At 34.8% G+C, this 15,834-nt stretch overlaps 1 protein-coding gene across 1 annotated transcript in view; it reads right to left on the bottom strand.

Moving 5' to 3' along the window:
* The window catches only part of bma (SCY1-like protein bma), a 15,627-nt gene extending 928 nt beyond the window's left edge, over positions 1-14,699 (bottom strand). Inside the window, exons 1-14 of the mRNA XM_018455284.1 lie at positions 14,547-14,699; positions 10,905-11,039; positions 10,536-10,763; positions 8,744-8,864; positions 8,274-8,357; positions 7,287-7,432; positions 6,170-6,415; positions 5,218-5,363; positions 4,955-5,105; positions 3,987-4,227; positions 2,965-3,133; positions 2,279-2,460; positions 1,762-1,815; positions 1,377-1,630 (exon numbers count right to left, since the gene is read on the bottom strand). Coding sequence (XP_018310786.1) covers positions 1,377-1,630; positions 1,762-1,815; positions 2,279-2,460; positions 2,965-3,133; positions 3,987-4,227; positions 4,955-5,105; positions 5,218-5,363; positions 6,170-6,415; positions 7,287-7,432; positions 8,274-8,357; positions 8,744-8,864; positions 10,536-10,763; positions 10,905-11,039; positions 14,547-14,699 — 2,310 coding nt within the window. The remainder of the gene's footprint in view (positions 1-1,376; positions 1,631-1,761; positions 1,816-2,278; positions 2,461-2,964; positions 3,134-3,986; positions 4,228-4,954; positions 5,106-5,217; positions 5,364-6,169; positions 6,416-7,286; positions 7,433-8,273; positions 8,358-8,743; positions 8,865-10,535; positions 10,764-10,904; positions 11,040-14,546) is intronic.
* Positions 14,700-15,834: the final 1,135 nt, after the last annotated feature.

The raw sequence follows: 15,834 nt of genomic DNA, 5'->3' as shown, positions 1-15,834 counted from the left end.
CGGCATTCCCTGCGAACAGATCTCGATTTTATTTGGATGGCCCCACACCCAGAAAAATATCATTCTACCGCTAAGAAAAATGACTACTCAATTTACTTTCTTCTTTCTAAGGAACGGTTATCTTTAACAAAGAATATTTTTTTGATAATAATCTTAAATTATATACACTATAAATTTCTTACAGTGAAATCTTATTCCAAGAAAGTGAAAATACAACCGCCCTTAAAAAAAAAGTGAAGATATTTCACTTTTTGAAAAATAGTAACAATTTTTATTCTTTTTAGAGTGAATTTTCACTTTAAAGGAGTAAAATCTCACTCCAAAAAAATGAGATTTCACTCTAAAGAGAGTGAAGATCGTCATTCTTTTTCAAGAAGTGAAATATTTTCACTTTTTTTCAAGGGTGGTTGCATTTTCACTCTCTCTTGGAATGAAATTTCACTGCAAAAAATTTAGTGTACTTATTACAAATTTTAGAAAAAACTCATATACTAAAAACAAGAATTTATTTTCTTTTAAAGAATATCATAAAATTGATCGATAAAGCGACTTTATATAACTAGAATTCAAAATATACTTCGAATAAATTTGATGCTTGTAACGAACTTATAAATAGATTTGTGAATATATGAATATTTGAAAAAACTTATAAAACAGGTAATTATTACTTGCGTACAGTATGTATAATTTTTCCTTGTGCATCTATAATTTCCATACAGCATAGAAGCTTGCAGCAACATTGCTGCAATTTTTGCATCACTTGCAATATTGCTGGAATAATCTGTGCTGTACGAGTCGCTATCGAAATTACCCATCGCCAAAATTACGCATCGATTTATGCGCGAGAGGCAAAAGAGAGGAAAACAAATTTCTCAATCGTTAAAACTCATGGTCGTTAAAACTTTGCGCGTAAATCGCTAATTTGCGATTCCGCCCGCTTGTGCTCTGTTAATATTCCGCGCATTAATACTCCGCACAGCGGATCAATTAACAATTCCGATTTATTTCTGCTTTACGCCGTCTCTGTGATCAATAGAAGGGATTCGCTTTTATAGATGACAGGTAGTTTTCCGATTGTTCCGAAGAATGTTAGTAGGTCATGCTAGTTTAAGCTTTAATGCGTCCTGTGCTGCTTATATATATAATTATTTAATACATTTAATTCTCGAAATCGAAATTACGTTAAAAATTCCCTATCAAAGGAGACTCGTTTGACATGGTTCTTTCGCGTTTCACGACCGCAGGTGATCGTTCTACATTATTCGTATTCAATTTATATTTCATTTTTTTTTTTTATTATACGTCGCGTAGCGGCGACATCATTTCACGACGTGCAAATTATAGTAGGCGTGGAAGATATGCATGTATTTATATACCGTGGGCGGGGATAAATTAATATTGGACCCGCGTCGTTCCTGGGGACCGGTGCTGGAGTGTCGACGGATCGGCAGACCGCCGCCACCGCCGGTGCCTGGCGTCCCGCCTGGCGAGCTCGCGCAGGACGGCGCTATCCGTATCTTCGGTGTCATCAGGGTGTTGTCCGACAGTCGTCTGCTGGTGAACGTGTTGGCGACTCGCAGGAAATTACTGTCGTTGGCCGAGGGCGAATTGAACCATCCGCCGAACATCGCTAAACAGACGTGTTATGTTCGGTTAAATCGATCTACAAACGTCTCGAAAAATGCATCGCGTTTCTCCCACTAAGGAAAAATAAAATAAATATTTTACACGGAGGGCAAGAAAACCGTCATCTTCACTTACCAGCCACCGAACTTTTCCGCGCCATATTTTCCGCGGATGCCGTTGATATGGATCCTGTATGCGGGGAAAAATGTCGTTTTAGTACCCGTGAACTGGGATCGTTTAATTCCTTGGAGGACCGTTTCCATAAATATTGAATAAGCTTAATGGAGCCATCACCCGTGTTTCTTCCAGGTCTCTTCGAAGACTCTTCTATCACTCGAAAGAGTCGAAGTTTTTATTAAATAATTAACTTAGCTAATATTTATGGAAACTGTCCATTAGAGGACAGTTCTACTTAGAGGACTACAGTTCCATTAGAGGACTTCCACAGAGAGAGTTTCTCTGTGGAAGAAAAGTGTCGTAACCCTTTTAGCTGTTATGGATGTGTTGAAAAGGAAACATTAGACCTCATTACAAATTAATCCAAGACAACGAGGAAATTTGAAAAAGTTCAGTCCCTTAACAAAGAATATCACATTGCTTAAAGGATGTTGGAAGAGACACTAGAGTCTAATATTTCTGTCAATATTCGCACCAATACTATTCTTTCTGGCCATGTCCTCGGCCGACGAGGTCTTGCGTTGCTCGATGCGCAAATTGGGAATGTTAAACGCCGGCACGTGTACATTGTCGGTGCTATATTGGTGTCGCAAGGGTCGAGATTTGTCGGGACTCGGTAAAGAGAGATTGTCGAGCGTCAGCTTGTTCCTCTGATTTCTGCAATTTAAAAAATGAGAGAGAGCTCGCGCGTGGGCGTTATGAAAATTCTGAAGATGCTTTATGTGAAGATGCTTATATCGATCGATAGTTGCGCAATATTAATTAATTAGTAGCCGCAATATTCGTTAATTATACGGAGTGCTCCATGTTGCAATCGCGTTAAGTATCATAAACAAGATCTTTGAACGATCGAAACAACGATAAAAAGAATTATCGGTAACAAAAATTAATTATAATATAAAAAATAAAGATATATTCTTTTCTATAAATTTTACATTGAATGACTTTTGAACGGATATACGTAAACATTCATTAATATTTCACGAGTTGAACTCTTTAATGATTTTACGTGCCATTACCGCATATAATTATTCATTTATTTTCACAACGATTCTTAATTAAGTCCCTAGGGAATCATTATTTTGCACTCCTGTTTACCCGATATATATATATACAATAATATACTACTCCGTACCATCTTAGCCTCTAATTGAAACTTGCCTCTCAATGTTATTCAGCATATCCTGCAGTACCTCAAGGAGCAATATGAATTGCTCGAGGTTCAGCTTCGGATTCACGGTTTGCGGTAATAGAGAAGGCATTGCATGCGTCGCCATCCAATTCACTGATAACCCATATTTCTTGTCGGTCAGCATCAACCTGTAAATATCTGAAATACGCGAAAAAAACGAGAATAATTAAATGCGTGTCATAATAACGATCATTTCTTTCTTTTTAGAATAAATATATATCCCTATGGGATATTATAACTCCTGTTTTTCCTTTTCTCATTTTCTTTATTTCTCTGTCTCGAATCGTGTTACATTATATATTAAAACGGTCCCTAGCTGATATCTATCTTTTTACAGACAATAAGAATATTAGATTAAAAAGTTGTTGACATTATTGTAGTTATTAGGACATTTCATGTCACAATACAGAGGCGAATATATTGAAATATATTCGGAAAGAAAAAACGGTTTTGCTGAAGTATCTAAAAATTGAGTTAGATACGGATCTACATGAAAATTAATTTTGCTGGACATCAAAATTAAATAATTATTTAAAACTCTTAAACGTTGGTGTGTGTGTAACAATGCTGGAAAAAGCTTTAACATCTTAAGAAGAATTTAAGCGTCCTGCTTAGCTATTTTGATAATGCAAATAAAATTATTTTTAGCGTATCTAGTTAAATTTTTAAATACTTTAGCAAAACTGTTCTTTCCGTGTAAGAAATTTTTTAAATTGCTTGTCTTAACCGATAAAAATAGAAAGATAAAATTGAATTTTGAAACATCTTCTACATAAGTGCTTTGATTTAATTCAAGTGCTTTAATTTAATTTTACTTCAGTTTAGTTTTTATTTTAATTATATTGAACACTTAATATTATTATAATTAATATAATTTAGTATGATTATAGTTAACATTGTTTAGCTGGTAAAGCAACAGTTGATCGTCGGGGTATGACTTCTATTAAATGTGCGCGTAAATCCACGTGTATTCGCCTTTACTTCCACTTACTTACAACCCGCACGACGATCTCGGGTTCTTGCAGCTTGATTTTACATAGCAGCGGAAGAATGCAATCGATGATCTTCTGCTTCTCAAGACGGCATAGGATGCATGGTACCACATCCATGAGTACCCGAGCATTCGCCGAATTATTTTCGAAGGCGTCTAGTAGTTTCGGCAGCACCACGTTACGTATGGCGTCATCTTCGAGATAATTCGTCACATGTGCCACGGCCACGAACGCGGCCGTCTGATAAACGAATGAATTGTTGATGTGACAAAAATTTTTTAGTGACTTTGCATATTCATGAACTGCTATCGTTTAGATATACTTAGATCAAGAATATTATCAAACTACGAAAATTCTGAATATACGAAAAAAATTCCGTGAAAAGGTATCGGTGAATTAAAATAGAGTTTATAAGAGATGTATATCAAATTAAGAATTTATATCAAAAATTTGGAGACAATCATTAAAAAGAAAGGTTAATAAGAACCGAATCTCGATCCGTAAAATAAATAAATTAAAAACGTTTCGGTTTTTCTTCTTCATTTAGCCGTTATCTTGGAATTCATAGTTTATTCAGCTTACCAACCGGCTGTAATTGACATTAATTCAATTTTGAAGATCGATCCAAGATCGATCTCAGTCGGTTGAGAGCGTAAATTTAATTTTTATATGTAAAATGCTCGAATCTACCGAAATTTCCAAATTTATGTATCTTTAATAAACCCTTTTGATTAATTTATTTTACGCACCAAGATCTGTGTCTGACTCTCATTAGCCCTCTTTTTAATTATTGTTCTTTAAGAGTCCTGTTAATCCTTTGTTAAAAATTAGACTCAATAAGACAGTAAGATATTCGAAAAATGGAAATATAATTTTTCAAACATTAGAGTTTGGTTTCTGCAATTATTAGATTGCTATTTATTTCACGAATAAATCACAGTAGTTTTTTTTTCCTGAGTTTACTCACCCGCACTTGAATGGTCGAATTTTCAAAGGACATGTACAGCATCGAGAGCACCTCGCGTTCGTATTCCTGGGGCGTCTTCTCCAGGATGATGTGCAGATTCTCCAGCAAGGTGACGGTTCCCTGAATCGACTTTCGATTGGTGAAGAGAGGTCTTAGAGAAAGAGAGAGAGAGAGAGAGAAACGGAAGAGAGGGTGAGATGAGACGTGCCTATTTCGCGCGGTCTCGCGCTCATTTCCGCTCTCGTTCTGTATGTAATACGTACTTAAGCGTGGGAAATACGATTCGTTCGTATTCCTCCTTCGTGCTGCTCTGGACAATGTACAGCATGGGCTGCAGCACGGCCGACAGCACTTCCTGCGTCTGCAGCTCCGCGTGAAGGTATGTCCAGATGTGCTGATACCAGAGTTTCTGCACAAAACGGGGAACGTTCGTGTGACACGTGACATTTCGCGGAAGCATGCGGGCACGTACGATTAGGTGAATTGTCACAGTGTAAACAACGGCGCAATCTGCAGTAAGTTATATTGTAAAATAATTCGATGAGCTAACCGCTGTTAACCCCTAGACGCCTTCAGACATCGTAATGTACATCAATTTGAAGACATTGTCCGTTGAAATTATTTAATTCTGTCGACGTCATCTGAGATTAGATTTACATATAATGTATATGTTGGAAAAATAGTCAAAATTTTGAAAAAAAATTAATTAGTACGAATTACGTATTAAAATGTCCTTATGTTGAATTTAAAAGAAATTCTTTTAACATGGTTCTAATAAAATCAGGACCAAAAGATGTTAAAAAGAAAGAGCATAGCTAATCAATCTTTTGCTTATCATGGAAAATTTATTGCATTATTCCATCGAAGATCTCATTTGCTCCACTAAACGTTTTAACATTCTTCTCCACGTCTCTATAATAATCTATCGGAAATCTATTCGCTCGGAATTACGGAAAGGATGTTCTCGGTGCATTAAAATGCAGAAAATGAACTGCGAGGGATTATAGTAGAATAATTAGCAAAAAGCGGATTACTATTATTATAAAATAAAGAGAATTGTAAGGCATCTTCGATAAGCATCTCGAAGGAATGTACATGTATTATGATTTAAATCAAGATTCAAGCTGGCTTTTAGATATTCCGATTCTTCGCGATTCTAATTCACTCTAAATCCATCCCGAATATACATACAACGTTCATGACGTTCGCGTGTACCTTTGGCATATACGGCAGAAGTTCTCTCAAAGTTGTCGTGTAAAAGTGCTCCTTCTGATGCACGTCCTTCATCTTGCTGACGTCGAGAAATTGCAGAGCGTGCACGAATGGGTCTTGAAAGAACTTGATCATGGTCAAAACTTGCGCAGTCGGTCTCTGCTTCGGGTCCTTGTGCAAAAGTCGCGTCACAGCTTCCCGAAGTGGTATCGGTATCAGTGGCAAAAGAACGGCAACTTGATCGTCAAGCTGGTAAAGGAAGCAGCAATCTAATGAATCTTTTCAGCATTACGCTCTTTTACTTTTCAATCAGACGTTCGACGGAATTGCGATCGAAGTGCCATTTACACAACGATAAAAAAAGAACAGGAAAGAATAGTTTTGCTGAAGTATCTAAAAATTCAGCTAGATACTCATCAAAGAACGTTTTAAATTGGTTACTAGAGAATACCATATTAAAACTTTTTGCAGCATTGCCATCATCCAAGAAACTCTTTATTTCGATTCTTAATGTCAATAAACATTCAAATTTTGTAAGAAAAAAATCACCATTTTAACTTTCATGACGTCAAAACAGGGTTGATAAAGACTAATGTTTTTTTTTTTTTTAAGAATAAAACATATTGTGTTTCTTCTCCAACATGTTTTTAATGCTTCAAATATGCTTTAAACAGTACTATAAAGAAAATATATTTAAAACATAATAAAAACATCAACTAAGCATGTTTTAAACTGTTTAAAACACGTTTGAAACATTTTTCACCAACCCTACGTCAAAATAAAGTTATTTTGATTTTCTCTTAACTTGGTGTATTCCTTAAGTAACGTTCATTAAGTATTCTACATAATTATTTTGATGATTCAACAAGATTATTTTGAGACCCGTATCTAGCTCAATTTTTTGATACTTCAGCAAAAGTTCTTTTCGCGAACTTGCAACTTGAGGAAACGCAACTGAAAGGAACAAAGTTTATTTACGAAGATCAGAGCGATGGGAAGTTCCAAGAGAGATTCCGTGTCTCTCGAGAGTTAAATACTTTTAAAGATCATCCTATGATTTCTTCGCGTGCTTCCGAAGGGAATATCGTCTCGCCTGCGTCTCGCGAACGGATTAACTTACGGTCTCGAGTTGCTTGAGATAATCCGAGCAGCTGTGATTCGCCTGTATCAGTGGTCGGCCCTGATTGTAAATCGCGCATATCGTCATCCCTAGGCTGTACATGTCGCTGGAGAAGCTCCCGAGTTTTTTCTGCTGCACCTCTGGTGCTGTAACATGTTGCGCGACCGCGTTATAAACAAATCCCCAGTCGACGAGGTGCGAGAAGGATCATCAACAATGCAAATAGGAAATCGTATCGCATCGCCATGTGCGGAAAGCTATCCCTAGTAATTTTCGGAGAGCTACGGCTCGATTGAAGCTGCCGGATTCAAAGCAATAGCCCGTTTTATCGCTAAAGTTCGGAGTTAATGAAGTTTCTCGCATAAATCCGAACCCGTTGACGCGCTACCGAATTTATTTCTTTTTTTTCTTGCACGTGTAAGCAAGTCTATTTTTTTAACATGTAGAACAAACTCGGAAAGCTTTACATTTTACATTTGATTGGAGTTTATCAAATATTTTTTTATTATAAAACAAAGTTCACGTTATGTTATTGTGACGGCTGTATAATTAGATTTCTATTTTCGTTGCACGTTTAATGTTAAATACGAAATTGTTTTATGCAATACCTACGAGAATCGTAAGGGAAACACGGGACGAAAAACAAACCGAGTTAAATATTAATAAATGTATACTCAAAATACAGATTTACATCTTGTACAGAGAGAGATTGATTTTCCTATTTCTATCACACTAAAGAGATTCTCTGTATAGATATATTTATACAAAATCTCCGTTTATAGAAAAACCATTTCTATTTATAGAGCTGAGAGCTACTTCTTTTCATATGAAGAATCGAGAACGCGCTTAATGTGTTAAACGTTAAGATAAATCTGATTTTTATCAAACTTGCAAGACTCGTAAAACACGTAGCATCTTATAGGCACTAAAAGTGGTTTTCCCAGCGTGGGTGTGCGTTAACGACAACCTCTCTTTGCGATGTCTCACCTATATAATCGAGATTCGGCTGAGTCATTTTTGGCATGTGCTTCGTCCATGACTGCACGGTTATCGGTATTTCCTTGGCACCTTCTAACAAGCGAAACATATTCTGACAAAAACTGCAGCGTAAAAAGGTCGCGCATCTGTCTTTTTTAGTCTTCGATATCACGTCTAACCGATACATCATTTACCTTTCATCGATTTTATTTCTGTTTTATGATGCATTAGTACACAAACCGCAATGTATAAGGAAATAATTTCAAGATTTAATAATTCCTAGTCCTTCAAATTTGCTAGTGTAATTTTGTCATTATATGTATATATTCATTTATCGATGAATTATGCTTCATCGTATTTGCTTTTGGACAATTTGATGAAAGGTAATATTTTAATTGATGAAAAGTAGCTGATACTTACTAAAAATGGATAAACTTAGTGTCTCTATCTTTATCGAAGGATGACGAGATTAGACTCACCGATAAACTCGAATCCCGATAACTTCCACGTGCCTCTTTTTGTGATAATGATGCTCGTCGGGCAAACGTTTCTATGGAGAAATTTACAGTTGCCATGAAGAAATAATAGGGCTTCCGTGATCTGCAAAAAGTAAGCAATAAAAAATTCATAAATCCGACTATCTGGACTGAATTCTCGCTTTTTCATTTCAATATTATTTTTAATAATGTTTCGATGTTCCTTCAATTCTTATGCTTCAAATAATTTTTAAAAGTGAAAAATAAATCTAATAATTAACCCTCTTCACTTTTTTTTACATTTCGAATTTCTCTTTGTTTTCCGTAACAGCTCGAATAGATTTAGAATTACTCTTCGTGAAAGACATAATTGCGAGTTCGAATCATTAAACTGAGTTACTGAACGCGATCGCTATTACACAGCGGCACAAGTCTAACTCGTGGTTTGAGAGGGTTGACGGCATTAAGCATTCTATTACGCTCCCTCGTAATACATTCTATTATGTGAACTACATCGAAACACGGCACCGCCGCGCTGTGATGGAGTTGATTTCGCGTGGCTGCAACTAGGAACTCGTTTTTGAGAAAATTCACTTTGATCACCCTCTCTCTCTCCTTTCTTCTCCCTTTCACCATCTCTTTCGTTGTTGCACGCATGCGCTTGGATTCGACTTAATTTTCTGCAACGCGACCCCGTTATCGCATCTACGCTCCGTGCTGATACGTACAATGTCACGGTCGTACATGCGTACTCGTACATCGAAATTGCCTCTCCTCTATTTGCTATTACTGCCTATACCTAATTTCGTCCTGCAACGTTGCATCGACGCAACATAATAGCACAAGGGTGTAGTTTTTATGGAAACCTTCGATCGCGTGTCTATTAGAGAAAAAAGAGATGGAGAGAATATGTGAAAAAAAGCACATCGGCGATATTGTAATAACACGAGTATTAGCACTTAAAAACATATCACTTTGTTCCTCTTCTCCGTGCTCTTGTTTTATATAACTTAACTGCTAATGGACGAACACCATTATCGGTGCCTCGGATTTGAAACCGCAAAGTCCGCGAGAGTAGGTACATAGAAAAACAAGAGAGGTTTCCGGAAATCAAAGTATATAGCAAAGAAGAAAATAACAATTATCTTTTTTCACGTTAAGCATCGTATCCCAAACGATCCAATGAAATTTTTGTATTAATTTAATACAAGATGAATGTATATTAGAAAGTAATACAAACATTATGTGTGTGTGTAACAATATTAATACAAAAATATATTATAACATGAACACAATTTGTAAGCAAACTGGAAGCATATTTTTTTCAAAAAAAATTAACACGTGTCTATTTTATTTATTCATTTTAGAATTTACGTTTTAAAGCACATTATTTTTATGTTATTTGTTTACTTATTCATAAATTGTTTTGACACTGACGTAAGAAATGTTGAATATCAATTTAACAAAATATTTAAATAACATAATTATATTGTGTTAAATTTATAACTCGAATTTATTAAAAAATTAAATAAAAAATTTTAACAAGAACTCGCGTGGACCGATTTTAAAAAACACAAATAAAAAATATTCTTTACTATGCTGGATTTTCTTAAATATTTTTCGCAAACTTTTTATCGAGACACGAATTTGAATTTTATAGTTTTTACAGAGATGAATTTTGATTCTCATAGAGATGACAAATTATTAAATGCTTTCAAAGCCCAATTAGGTAATCTATTGTCCCGGGAAATCTATTGTCGGTCTCTCCTTCGTCGTCAACATCGCGCTCTCTTACCTGTAGAAGCCCGTACTTGACCTCCAGTTCGAGCAGCTCGTACTCCTTGACAAAGGTCGAGCGGTGGCTGGTGGTCGGCGGGTGGTTCTGCTTGCCCATCGGCCCCGAGGATTGCGCCGCGAGCGTGTTTGCCAATTGCTCCTTGTACGCCAGGACGTTCGCTAAACTGGCGAGGACCGGCTCCGACGCGAAGGCCAACGTGTCCGCGCACTCCTCCACTTTGTACGCCTGCATCGCCGGTCAAATATAGCGCGTGATCGATCTACGGAATGGCTCGCGAAAACGCTCGAACGGCGATATAATGCGTATTGATCGAATATATCTCGAGTGAATTCACGTGCCGCGCGAATACCTTGCGTATGCACGTACCTGAAGAAGCTTCGGATGCGAGTACCGCTCCATTTGAGCGGCGCCCGCGCGCAAGATGTCCGTGACCGTTTCCCGGCGTTTCGGCTTGTGCAGCTTCTCCACGGATCGTTTGTCGAACAGAAAGATCGAAACCTCCTGCGAACAAATACTTGCATTCATCTTCTATCCGCTATCGTCGCGCTCTACGAATCGCAAACTTGGAACTCAAACACGAGAATCTCTTGCATTGAGAGAAAGAAATGGTTGCAATTACCATAATTTAAATGTAATTTATAGTCATCTTTTAGAACACCTATATATTTATAGTTACCAAGCAAATATAGTCAATTTGCTATTAATAGTCACATATACTGTTTGCAAATTTTCATTTTTTTTTTAAACATATTTTTTAATTATTATGTTATCTCATAAATAGTAAGCGAATGTTAAAAAATAATTGTATCCACTATAATTGCAATTGCATTTACTAAATAAAAATGCTTATTTTATTTATTATTTATATTTTGATTGTATTAATATTTTATTATATTAATATTGAAATTATTATAAATTATAGTATAATTTTTTCATGTTTGAGAGAACACTATATATAGATTATTATTTTTAATACTAGCATTACAGTAATAATAATTATACAAATGAAACTGCTCACCATAATTATTTTACCATGCAATTATAAACACAAATATTAAACACTTTTCTCAATATAGCCCAACTATAAAAGGAGCGATTTTGCTGAAATGTTTAAAAATTTAACTAGATACACACAAATCTGAAAATAATTTTCTTGAGTTATCAAAATAATTATAGATATAAGATATTTTATAATTCCATTTGTAAATAAATTGTCTAACATTGTTACATCATGTCTAAATAAATCTTTGTTCACGGTAGGATATAAGAGTTTGAATTGACTTAACAACTTCATTAAAGTCCAAAAAGATAATACCAACAAAGAACTGAAATGCAATGTAGTATACAAAATTAATTGCAAGAACTGTTAACGCCTCCTACGTTGGCCAAACAAAAAGACAATTAAACTCGAGAATCAATGAGCACATTAATAATATTAAGATGGACTCGTCGAAGCACTCGGTAATCTCAGAATATATTATGAATTTCAATCATTCTTTCGATTGAAATAATGTTAGAATCTTGGATTCCGAACATAATTATAATAAAAGATTAATTTCGGAAATGCTCTGTATTAAAAAACAGGAAAAAGGCATAAATTTACAAAAAGATACCGAGAGATTGGATGATTCATATATTTGTTTATTAAAATCGGTTTCAAAATAAGCATGTATAAAATGTTTCTTGGCCTTATTACATTAAACATAAATAATATCCTTCGCATTTATCTGTTAGAGGTGAATATAACATGAGCTTTCATCTGTGATCCAAGGCATGTTTTTGAAGTAAGCTATATAATTTTAAATTTCACTTAGTTTCATAATTCTTTAATTTATAATTAATTTAATTTTTATTTATCTTTTTATCTATCAATTTTAAACCTTAAATATGTATATACTTATCACTTTTATATGTTTGACATTGAGGATGATCCGATCGAACTCGAAACGCCGTTTGTATTATTTTTTTGTTTAATTCTTATTAATTATATTATATCTTTTATTTAAATATTGTTTTCTTATGGTTCGTAACTCTTCTCAACACTTTTATTATTAATTTATATTAATTGAATCACATTATACGACGTATTTTAATTTAATTTTCATTCAAGTACATATTGAGATACATATTTAAAAGCCTTTTGACTTCATCATATAATTTTATAACCTGACTCCGCTCTTTCTCGCCGTCCAACAAAGACAATTTTATAGACGATATACTGTGAAATCGTTGTAATTAACCGCGACATGATTTTATATTTTGTAATTGACTGCGACATAATTTTATACTTTGTATCTTTTAAATTTAGAACTTGTCCAATTTTGAACATTGCATTTAACTTAAAGTCATATTATTATCATTTGACTGATGAAGACTTAGTATAGTCGAAACGTTCTATGGTCTTGTTTATGATATTGAATAAATAGTTAATTGCGAATAACTGTAAGATAATGTACTAGTTTAAATTAAAATCCTTTCTTTGCTCGTTTCTTTTTTACCTATCTATTCATTAAACAAAATAATTATGTAGGAAACTTAATCATAATGAGCAATGCTGCAAAAAATTTGATATTCTAACAGCTTGAGAGTTCTACATAATTATTTTGGTTAGATAGTCTAAAAAGTTAATGCTTTTGAGGCTTCCACGGTATTTTTTATACAGAAGCTGCATTTCGCGAGATATTTCCGTGTCCAGATCCATTATTAGAGTACCAACGTTTCGTGAATATTGCAACTTAATTCAGCAAGGTGACGAACAGCCTGATACTGGCTTGCTCCTTCGAAGTCCAAAACAATTATTTTTTCAGATCTCTATCTAGTTAAATTTTTAGATATTTCTTCTATAAAACCATTCTTTGCATGCATTTACATATCAAATAGATTCAAGATCGAATGAATTATACCTCATTCTCGCATTTAAATCCCTCAAAAAATGACTTTCCAAATCCGATCAATTCAAATCTAATTCGCGATTCGATCATCTCTCTTTTTATTTCACTATCCGGATATCGTTAAAGTCGCATCGTTAGAAAAATTGGAAACTAAATCATGACGGTTAAAGTCAATCGACATCGATAGGAATCAATCGTTAAATCATCCATCGATATCCCAAGTAATCTTTTTGACGTCAATAGTTAGCCATTTTAAGTTATTGATATCGTGTTACCTATTTGAGATGTAATAATGACATCATCTTTTTAAAATAATGACGACATTTATTTGTCCATTCGAGGGCTGTGTTCCAAATTTATTGCCAGCGCCAAATATTTATGTGCAGTTTACGTGCACTATAGATTTTCAGTACTGGCAATTAATTTCGAAATATACAGCCTACGACATATTTACAACGTCATACTTATTAACGTCGGATGACCAATTGACGATGTACTAGTGACATTATTAGCGATCAATTAATAACGTTAATTTATGTATGCCATAAATAACATGAAAATAACGGTTTATACGACGTTATGTAATTATGAGAAACCCACGTCATTTTTACGATGATTAAACGTCAGATTCGTCATTAATTAGTCATTCTTCACATAAAAATGACTAATGACGTCAAATAAACGACACCTTACTACCTGGGATCGTTTTGACGTTAAGAAAATAGAAAAATAAAACAATAAGAATCTCATTTTTAGATCGAATATGTGAGAATACAATCGATAAACTAAAAGCCTATGCCGGTTGAAGCTAGATCTTTTAATGCTTTAAATAATTTTTAATGTGAATTATATATATGCTATAACTTGCATATATACCATATTTGTAGTCCTTCAAACTGCGCACCAAATTTGGTTTTCCGGACTTATAAAAGAAAAATAAAAAACATGAGCAAACGGGCCATAAGGAACCCATAAGGGTCAACAAAAAATCAAAATGTCTTTATAATCAAATGTCAATAAACGTCATCAATTTGACTTTCATGACGTCGAAATATAAAGTCAATTTGACTTTCTCTTGACTCGTGTTCCTTGGGGGAGTTTTCCCGCGACAAATTACCATCCTGTCCTTTTTCCGATAGCCATCGTATATGCGCCAGACGTTCTCCGGTCCGGCTGTGGCGGACTGCTTGCCGATCTCGTACATGTTGCGTATCGGATCGGGAAGCAAGTCGCACGGCGCCGTGCTGCTGCCTCTGGACTTCGCGAACATGATGAGCCAGCCAGCCAGAGGCCCTTCGGTGAATCAGCGTCGACCTCGCCCGTTTATTATCTGCCAAATCGAAATCACGTCGACCGCGTTATTTTGTCGCTTTAGAGAAAGAGGGGTTTGGATGAGGGGAGGATGGCGAAATATCGGTGTAATATCGGGAAAGCGATCTCTATGTTCGTTCGTGATGATAGATACGATTATGGTATTTCCCCTCGTGAGTCTCACAGGTACGTTTTTCCTGTATCTGTGACACGTGAAATCGGATTCATGAAAATTACATTGATTTTAAACATTACTTTCATCGCGGCCTTTGTTACGCGGAAATTTTTGTAAATTGGTGCGACCGGGCGAAAAATAGACGAAACGAGAGGAATCACTCCGCGAAATTGTGAGTCTCCAATATTCGCGAGAGAAGGAATTCAAATAAATTCCATTTTGTTCTTTCCTCTCCATCTCTGTATCTGTATACATATTGTTTTTCCAATATAGGCAGCCACGAAAATTACAATAAATTTGATCGAAAATTCAGAAATTACAGGGATTAGTGGATGAATTTAAATAAAAGAAGAATGAAAGAGAGAGAAAGAAGAGATAGGAATCTATATTGTGTAATCATGTTACGACAAATTTTCATAATTTTTAAATGTTCGATTAATTTTATGTATAATCATGTCTGTTTATAAAATTATTTTGTTTTTATGTTGAAATAAATGAAAAACATTAAAAGAGATTTTTAAGTTATTAAATAGAATGAAACAAATATGTTGCACGTGTTCAGTACAATTTATTAGTAATACAAGAGCATAACGAACACAGAAATTTTATAAATAATCCTCGAGTTCAATACTGAATATTTAATTTTGGAAAACTGAAGTCCTCTAATACCCTTTCATTAATTTCTTTTTGATATAGTATAAATAATAGTTTCGTTCGTATTGCGTTTCATAAAAATAAATTTCTTTTTTATTTTATATTTTTAAAAGACACTATGTGTGTGATCTGCAATTGATCTCTTTTTCTTTGTGAAGATTTAATTTTCAGTCCCTGCGCTTCGTGATTAATTAAATTTTTTATCCGCGCTTTGTATGAAATGTCCAAATACGAAATTCTTTCTCAATTGGGGATTGAGTCTATC

This window comes from Mycetomoellerius zeteki, unplaced genomic scaffold (assembly GCF_001594055.1).
Source record: "Mycetomoellerius zeteki isolate Tzet28-1 unplaced genomic scaffold, Tzet1.0 scaffold48, whole genome shotgun sequence".
Classification (NCBI taxonomy): domain Eukaryota; kingdom Metazoa; phylum Arthropoda; class Insecta; order Hymenoptera; family Formicidae; genus Mycetomoellerius; species Mycetomoellerius zeteki.
Note: the sequence above shows the minus strand (reverse complement) of the source record. Positions and strands in the feature narration are given on the sequence as shown.